This window comes from Charadrius vociferus, unplaced genomic scaffold (assembly GCF_000708025.1).
Source record: "Charadrius vociferus isolate BGI_N301 unplaced genomic scaffold, ASM70802v2 scaffold161, whole genome shotgun sequence".
NCBI lineage: Eukaryota > Metazoa > Chordata > Aves > Charadriiformes > Charadriidae > Charadrius > Charadrius vociferus.
The window spans coordinates 1,668,471-1,677,856 of NW_009646928.1; the positions used below are offsets into that span (position 1 = coordinate 1,668,471).

Here is a 9,386-nt window from a genome sequence, read left to right on the forward strand (position 1 = left end):
CCCCAGCCGCTCAGGTAGGGAGCCGGGGCGGTGAGGGGAGAACCGGGGGGCTGGGGGTCCCGAAGGTGGTAGCGTGACAGGGGTCGAATAGATGGGTGCTGTGAGGCAAAGTGACAGTTCTTTACGGAAAGGGGAAACGCTCGGTTTGCCCAAGGGTGTGGGTGGCTGTGCCCCTTGGAGCGTAACCCAAAAATCTTCAGCCACCCAGCCTTGATACAGCCCTGCAGGTGCTTCGCCTGCTGTCCCCCAGAAGGAGCAGCATCGGACGGCTTCGGCTGGGGTGTCACTTTTTCGCCCTGTTGCGATGCACGAGAGCGCTGGAGGAGCGCGATGGGGCATGGGGCAGTGCCTTCCCCCGCCAGCCGCTGCCGTGGTTTGCATGGGCGACAGACGGTGCTGCTCGGCACAAGGGACTCTGCAGTTGGAAGTGAGGGTTTATGGGCATCGCGGTGGCCTAAGGAAAGTCACTGTGCATCACCAGCCTGCAGATCTCAGCAACTTTCATTATAATTACTGTAGTTGAAAAGGGTTGCAAACAGCGGGGTTCCCCCTTATGTTCTTTGATGCAAAGAAGCTGGTTTATCTAGCACCTAATAGGTGACACCATTTGCCTTCCTGAGTCAACCAGCGCGAGTTAATGGTGGCATTCTCGTGAATGGAGTTTTGCAGAACCCGACCATCTACGTGTCGGGAGACATGAACACTTACAGCCAAATAGAAATTATTTTAATAAAAGACCTCGACAACAGTTGTTAAATATAATGGCAGTTGTTACAGCAGGACTCACTGCTGTTACTTACCATATGCAGATTTCAAATGAGACTAAAAATAGAAGTGTCTCCTTTGACTGATTTCATAATATGCTTTTTCCTCTGTGACAACTGTTGTTCATAACTTTTAAGAATTGCATGTGGTAACTTAGGTCTCTTAATACCTGATGGTTCTCCCTTTGGAGATGAGAGAATTTAGGCACAAACAGCCAGGCCCTGTAACGTTGGGAAGGGAGAAGCGTTGAACGGAAGGCAACACTAGGAAGCTCCATAGAGTTGTCTTTTGTTTCATCCTTTGGAGTAAAAATCAGGAATCATCTGAAACCTGCCCAGTCCTGGACAACAGAGGTGAATGTCATGGGAGCTCCCACAGACAATAGCCATCCATGTTGCTTTCCAGCTCCTTGAACCAGCCTGGATCTCTTATAGCACAGCACCTACAGCAGCCATGCAGTTACAGAAGATACCGGCCCCGAGGCCTGCAGTAAATAAACCAGAGAAATCTTGTCACGTTTGACTGGGAGCATGGATCAAAGTTGCAGAGAGCATCTGCAATTATTCAGACACTTCCAAGAGCTTCTTCTGTGGTGGCCTCTGCTTCCACCAGTGCTTTCCTGGTTGGCTGTGTTCTGAAGCAGATGGTTATGGCAAATCTGTGCTACCTTTCTGCTGGCTTAACAAGGAGAAGGAAGTTGTAGCAATAAATTATAAATATAAATATTCCTATTCTTCAGCTGTTCAATATAGATGATGGGGTCAAAGAAAGTGTACAAACACACACACAGAGCAATGAGCAAGACTGGCAAACTAGTAACAATAGATGAGGAGTAGGCTGAGATTCTCAGCGACTTTTTTGCCTCAGTCTTCCCTGGCAACCTCCCTCCCGGCACCTCTCAAGTGGATGGACTGCAAGGCAGGGACTGAGGGAACAAAGTCCCTCCCGCTGTAAGAGAAGATCACGTTTGTGACCACCTGAGGCACCTGAACATACAGAAGTCTATGGGACATGACGAGACACATCCCAGACTGCTGAGGGAATTGGCTGATGTAGTTGCCAAGCCACTCTCCATGATATTTGAAAAGTCATGGCAGTCAGGTGATGCCCCCGGTGGCTGGAAAAAGGGGAACACTGCACCCATTTTAAAAAAGGGTAGAAAGGAGGACCCTGGGAACTACTGACCTGTCAGCCTCACCTCTGTGCCTGGGAAGATCATGGAACAGATCCTTCTAGAAGCTATGCTAAGGCACATGAAGGACAGGGAGGCGATTTGGGACAGCCAGCATGGCTTCACTGAGGGCAAGACCAACCTAGTGGTCTTCAATGATGGACTGACTGCATCAGTGGACAAGGGAAGAGTTACTGATCTCGTCTGTCTGGAGTTCTGTAAGGCCTTTGACACGGTCCCCCACAACATCCTTCTCCCAGAATTGGAGAGATATAGATTTGATGGGTGGACTGTTCGGCGGATGAGGAATTGGTTGGATGGTCCCATCCAGAGGGTAGTGGTCAACGGCTCAATGTCCAGATGGAGATCAGTGGCAAGTGGTGTCCCTCAGGGGTCTGTATTGGGACCAGTACTGTTTAATATCTTCAGCACTGACATGGACAGTGGGATTGAATGCACCCTCAGCAAGTTTTCAGACAACACCAAGCTGAGTGGTGTGGTTGACATACCTGAGGTATGGAATGCCATCCAGAAGGACCTGGACAAGCTTAAGAAGTGGACCCGTGTGAACCTCTTGAAGTTCAACAAGGCCAAGCACAGGGTCCTGCACCTGGGTCAAGGCAGCCCCCAGTATCATTACAGACTGGGGGATGAAGGGATTGAGAGCAGCCCTGCTGAGAAGGACTTGGGGGTACTCGTGGATGAAAAGCTGAACATGAGCCATCAATGTGCGCTCGCAGCCCAGAAGGCCAATTGTATTCATCAAAAGAAGCATGGCCAGCAGGGTGAGGGAGGTGATTCTGCCACTCTACTCTGCTCTGGTGAGACCCCACCTGAAGTATTGTGTCCAGCTCAGGAGCCCTCAGCACAGGAAAGATATGAACCAGTTGGAGCAGGTCCAGAGGAGGGCCACAAAAATGATCAGAGGGATGGAACACCTCTCCTATGAGGACAGGCTGAGAGAGTTTGGGCTGTTCAGCCTGGAGAAGAGAAGGCTCCGGGGAGACCTTGTTGCAGCCTTTCAGTACTTAATAGGGGCTTATAAGAAAGATGGGGACATACATTTTAGCAGGGCCTGTTGCGATAGGACAAGGGGTAATGGTTTTGAACTAAAAGAGGGTAGGTTTAGACTAGATATAAGGAATATATTTTTTACAATAAGAGCGGTGACACACTGGAACAGGTTGCCCAGAGAAGTGGTAGATGCCCCATCCTTGGAAACATTCAAGGTTGGTTGGATGGGGCTCTGAGCAACCCGATCTAGTTGAAGGTGTCCCTGCTTATTGCAGGGGGGTTGGAACTAGATGACCTTTAAAGGTCCCTTCTAACCCAAACTATTCTATGATGGGGTTTAGGTAGGTTGAGAGAGTAAGCAAAACTATTCTGGAAGTTGCTAAATGCTTCTCATTCTTAGAAACCATTCCCTGGAGGCAAGCTTCAGTAATTTGTAAAAAAAAGAAGAAAAAAAAAAAAAGAGGGAGGGGAGAAGAAAAAACCTACAAAGTACAGCATGTTTCTTGAAGCATGTTTCAGTGCTTGTTGCTGGAGACGCAATATCTGCTGCTCTCTTTTTCAACATGCATGTCTGTAGCTAGATTTCATCAGGACAAGGAAGCATTTCATAAAAATAAACATAATTGTCAGTTGCCCAACTGTGCCAAAGAGAGGTAGTGAGACCTTTGAACACGCATAGCCCTCCACACCCTCTGCTTTGTCTCCTTGTGTCCTAACCATGGGTACCTCTCTCCCTGGCAGCAGCAGCTTTCTTGCCTTTATTTACCACCTCCTCAGAGAAGCGCCCTTCCCTGCCCTCAGGACAGCCCTGGTCCTGTGTTACGTGGGCTGCTCCTTCATATTTGACCGGTCGTGTCACCATGCCAGTTACTCAGATACATAGACACTGGGAATGCCAGTCTACGTGTGAGGTCTGTTTCCAGTTTAGTGGGAGGTGGATATGCTCCAACTACCGAAAAACCTGGCATGCAGCACATATGTTAATAAATGAGCAGCTGATGCCATGCTGCTTAATGCTGCCACTCCTGGGCTGAATTCCCCTGTGCGCCACCGCAAACCCTGGCTGTGACACCCAGAGGGAAGCACCCCTATGGACAAAGAGGCTCTGAGGGTAGCAGAGCTCTTGTGTTACACGTCTTCGTGCCTTGCAATAGTACATGGAAAGGAAATGGGCTACAGTTTGGACCTCCATGGTACCCTGAATTCCAGCTGTAACTTCTGCTCATTGTGGCCAACATAATTTGGAGTGATATAAAAGTGGCTTCAAGGACCAGCACCTCTACGGATGCTTTTTTAGCTGAGGGAAATGGGAATATGGGCACTGAGGTGTATTTATATACCCTGCTCCCCTGATCTCTGGTCTTCAAATCAGCACCAACTCCCTAGAGAGCCCTGGAGATCAGGGAAGTGGGCACTGAAGACGATTCCCTCTCGGGACCGAGAGTCTCAAGCCAGCCCCCCCTCTCCAGTTTGTTATCGGCAGGCTGTGGGACACAGGCAGGGGCTTACCACCAGCGGAATAACCCCTGGTGCAACCAGTGTTTGTGTGCTTGCCTCTTCTCTTGCTCCAGGCCCCCTTCCACCACCTCCTCCCATAAGCAGAAATGGAAGCACTTCAAGGGCTTTGCCTGCTACTCCCCAGCTGCCCTCTCGGGCAGGGCTGGACAACCAGAGAGGTGGACCACGACCGCCGCTTCCCCCCGACCGGCCGGGCTCGGCAGCACCGCCACCACCGCCGCCGCCTTCATCAGCTGTCAGAAATGGCTTCCAGGATCCAGGTGATGGTAAGCCATCCTCCCAGTTGTTTGCCTTTGATAGAGACTGTGTAGCAGCTTTTGGCCTTAATACGTCAAAACAAGTTTGGGATAGAGGCTTTGTTTCTAGTGCAGACCTTTGATTTCTGACCAACACAGGTGTCATTTGGGTCTCAATTAACCTTGCCAATTAAGAACAGAGTAAATATGCCATACATAGAGCAGAACTGCAAAGTTGTCAATATCATCTCCAAAATAACCCTTTGAAAAATATCCTGAAAAAAAGAAACATATTCATTGTGCTTTGCTTTGTTACAATACAGAATCAAGGCCTAAGGGGATTGTTCTGACTCTGCTATGAATTCAAACCATAGCTACGCTAAGACTCTTTGGAAGTCAGAACAAGTTAGATGATGACTCGAAAGCTGAAAAACAGATGAGGGAAGAGATTGTCAGAACGTTGCTGAAAATCTCAAGTATCTGTCTTTTTGCTAGTGTTTATTGAAAAGGTGAGGTCCAAGATTGCTCTGTTTTAAAGATTAATCATGCTTTCCTTTTGAATTGTTTTTTGTTTGCAAAGGACAGATAAATCTTTCAGCTAATTATGGGAGGCCAAAATTGGTATTTCTGACATTTATAAGATTACTAAAAGCAAGCAGAAAATAAAACTGTAACTCACAGTTTTGAAACATCTTCACACATCAGATAAGGCAGGTGGGTCACAGACACATTTTTTCCTGCGCAAGTCATTTGCAGGGTTCAGAACCTGCATCTCATTTACACACTGCTTTCTAATTGCAACCATAGGGAGTAAACATAGAAAAACTGGATCCCAGCAAATAACCACATGTACAACTGCTCGGCAAAACTTACTCAGCTGTTCATTACATTATGCAATTAAATACAACAATATTGCAAGAAAGTTATGGTTGCAAAGTCCTGAAGCAACCAAGCGAAGAAATTACAAAGTTTAAGATAGCCCACACTTTCTTCCTTGGGCCTCCAAATTCAAGTGCAGAACAGAGCTCCATAAACATTTCCTATTTCAATGAAGAAACTGATCAGCTTGCTCTGTTCTTTAGAGTCCTATAGACTCAGTAAGTATATCAGTAGGACCCATGTAGTCTCAAGAGATACAGTTTCAACTGATGTATTTCTCCATTTTTGACACTAGTTACATACAGGTTTCTCTGTCATCATAAGTTTTATCATAGCAGCCCCAAATTTTCTTTTTCCTGTGTAAAAATTAAGAAAGAAAAAACACCACTTATAGGACAGTGTGTTTTTAATGATGCTTTTGAGCTCTGTATATCAACAAAGTACAAATATCTGAGAATTCTATGCCCAGGAACAAAATACTGTTCTGAAGTAGGAGACACTGTGCATTTCCAGTAACACATACGTATTTATGCCTGTGTATGTTAAAAAAGCAGATCTATTATACATGCAAGGGAACGTAGCACTTATTTCAGTGGAATTATGGCTGTTTTCCTGATCTGTGATTTTGTGATAAATTGGCTAAGTGATCAGTTAAAGTTAATATGAATTTCTGTTCTCAAACCTCTCTAACCTAAAGCATCTTCTTCCCTGACTTCCCAATAAAATGCTGGTTCAATATTCAGCTATGTAAGCATTTTGCAATATAAAACATGTATTAAACATAACAGTAATGTCAATTTACTTTCCTGAAGCTGTGTCACAAAACTAACGAGTAAATTGCATGGGATTTTTTTCAGATGAATGGGAAAGCAGATTTTCTTTTCATCCTATATCTGATTTGCCACCTCCAGAGCCATATGTACCCGTGAACAGAAGTTATCCCAGTAAACTAGCAAGAAATGAAAGCAGAGGTAAGTTTGTTCCATCTCTGCTGTTGGAATTTCAGCGTATCATCCTAAAAACAATGTAAATGGGGAAGAGACTGGATGCTGAGGTTTCAAAACTTCTCAGACTAACAGCCTGGTCGTCCTTCCCTACCACAAAAAGCTAAATGTAGATTCACAGGCACAAGCCCTCTTAAACTTGTATTTGAGGGGGGAATTTTTAGGTTTTCAAGTTGGAATGTGTATTCTAAGAGTCCTCCTCTGCCATTGTAGTCAGCCCTTCTGCTACAGGCAGCCATTATCCCCTAGAACTTCCTCCTCATTTCCCGTCTAAATTCATGCACAACTCATTTATTCTTGTGCCAACATCATCCTTGAGTTTAGTTATCCTCCCTCCTTGGCATGTTAAACCCCTAATATTTTTTAAGACAACAGTCATTTCCTCCTCTCAGCTTTTGTTTTCCTGGGCTGATTAAATCGGGATGTACTACACTCTGCTTCCACGCTATGTTCTCTGATCATCAGGGTTGCTTCTGTATACATTTCAGTTTGACTTTGTCTTTTCCAATTGGCGTTACATGCTGTTCCAGTTCAGGTCTCAACCATGTCTTCTACAGCAGCATAAATGTTTCCTATCTTCATTCGTGATATTTTGCCTGATACACCCAAGGATCAATTTACTTCTTTCACAACCAGTGACATTGGTGGCTCATAGTTATCCTGTAATCATCTGTACACTCAGATGTTTCTCTCTCTCCCCTGTTGCCAAATGATGAGGTTTTTGTTTGGAGCAGAAATTCCTGTTAGTCTCTGACCCTTCACTTTGCCCTGTGAGCTTTCATCCCATTGGTATTACTCCACGAAGAAAGGCACAGTAATATATACATTTTTTATGTTTCCTTTCATGAGTTTGCAATGAAAATGTTCGTATAGGGAAAAACGTGAAGAACTTTGAAATGTTACTGTATTTAGAGCTTGCCACTTTCACTGAAATCTGCATGTGTTGCAAGTAGCACTGAGAAGGTACGGGTTCACATAAAATTGTAAGGCTAGACTTACAAGAACTATCAATCTGTTTTGAGAAGGGGACAAAGGACTAAAATACATATGTTTTCCAGACATTTGGGGATAGTGTCAGTTTAAAACTTTCTTTTACACTGTTTGAAGTTCTGATGTTGTTTAATACATTAACTGGAAACTCTACAAAGATTTTTTAGTAAAATAGCTAGGCAAGAAAATGAGCAGATCTTCACCAGTTACTGAATTAATGGGCTGGATGCAAACTCCTACTTTAAAAGAAACCTGGAGGAGTAACACAAAAAACTTACTTTCTCTTTTAGGTGGCTCTGGCCGAAAAGAAAGAGGTGCTCCCCCGCTTCCACCTATACCAAGGTGAAATGGGTTCTGGCCCATCTTTGGGCAACGTTTTTTTTCAAGTTTCCTTCAAGTCAGCTCTCCTATCCACATCATTGGAAAGTTGTCTGTTTTGCTTTATTTCCACTTTTGGCTTGTCAGCTGGAACAAACTTCAGTCTCTATTACAGAAGTAATAGATGCAGCTTATGAACTATAGTTGCTGAAAGCTATAAATTTTATTGCTTATAGTGCAAGCTGTCATGAAAAGCATTTTGTGGACCATACACAACATACGTGCATCATGCTTACTGTGTCCAGCCCTGTCCCGTTGAGAGCTCCATGGGAAGTCTGGCTTTGAATTTGATGAGAGCTGGAACAAAGCTGTTTCATTCACTTTGGGTACAGTGGCTGTATTATTTGAATGATAAAGTACAATCTATTTTCTGTTTCGGTTGCTGAAGAAAACCATGCAGCCAAGAGTCCCCTGGATCCTTCTTTGCATGGGGAACTTGGCCCATCTGCTTCTGCAAGCCATAGACCAACTACACGGTGGCCAAGAGTTCATCCTGAACAGTTTCACTTCAGCTTAGCCAAGCAAACCTTACTTTAAACAATAGATAGCACATCCTGCCCTGAGGATGGTGTGTGTCTGGCCTTGTTTTTATCTGCAGAGACTCTTCCAAAGAAAAGCACAAGTGAAGAATTCAGCAGCATAAAAATATCTTTTTTTTTTTTTTTTTTTTTTAACCATATTTGCTTGGTTTTTAATAGTGTTATGCTTTTAGTCTCCTAATTCTTTCCTACTCTGATGTGGACCAACCCACAGTCATCCGTGTCCTCTAATGCCCTCTACCTGAGACTACATGCAAAGAGTCCCCAGAAAGTAGTCTTGGTGCAAATGCAACAGTTACTGTAATTACAGGCTCCTTCTGTAAAGCATCGCTAGCACCAGTGCTCCGCAGACTGCTTTCCAGTTGTTTCTTTGGTACAATTAAATGACGGGTGTTGACTTAAAAAGCTTCCTGGGGTCACAAGTCTCAGAGAGATTGTGTGTGACTTCCATTACAGTAGAGCAGCTGAGGTCAAAAATGTCCCTAAGTGAAAGCCCTTTGATGTAGTGAAGGAGGTCTGGGGTTTGTGCGTTCAAGTGAGAGCGTTAGCTCCAAAATTTGCTGTCTGCACTGGTTCAAGAGAAATGGGAAGATTTGGCCTTCTGAGTTTACCATGAAGCCTATCTTTTCGAACTTCGCTGAAGGGAGTCTCTGCAGAGAGCTGCAAGGCGTAGATTAACAGAAGAGAAAGTAAAGTATTTAAACGTTGTGACAATTGGTTCATATGTTTAATGGCTTTTGAATTTTGTATACGAGAAAAGAGGTCATTGTCTGAGTGCATTTCACAAATGGATCTAAATGCCTTTGGGAATTAGAGTAAGGTGATAATTCTGGATTCGCTGAATTCATTGCTGAATGATAGCTCTTTGTTAATTGGACTTCTGAAGGTTAGC

General features: G+C 44.6%; 1 protein-coding gene across 1 annotated transcript in view; it reads left to right on the forward strand.

The window, feature by feature from the left end:
- Window positions 1-8,191, forward strand: part of WIPF1 (WAS/WASL interacting protein family, member 1) — a 14,431-nt gene extending 6,240 nt beyond the window's left edge. The window contains exons 4-6 of the mRNA XM_009894637.1: window positions 4,522-4,734; window positions 6,441-6,554; window positions 7,868-8,191. Of these exons, the coding sequence (XP_009892939.1) occupies window positions 4,522-4,734; window positions 6,441-6,554; window positions 7,868-7,923 (383 nt within the window). The 3' untranslated portion in view covers window positions 7,924-8,191. The remainder of the gene's footprint in view (window positions 1-4,521; window positions 4,735-6,440; window positions 6,555-7,867) is intronic.
- Window positions 8,192-9,386: the final 1,195 nt, after the last annotated feature.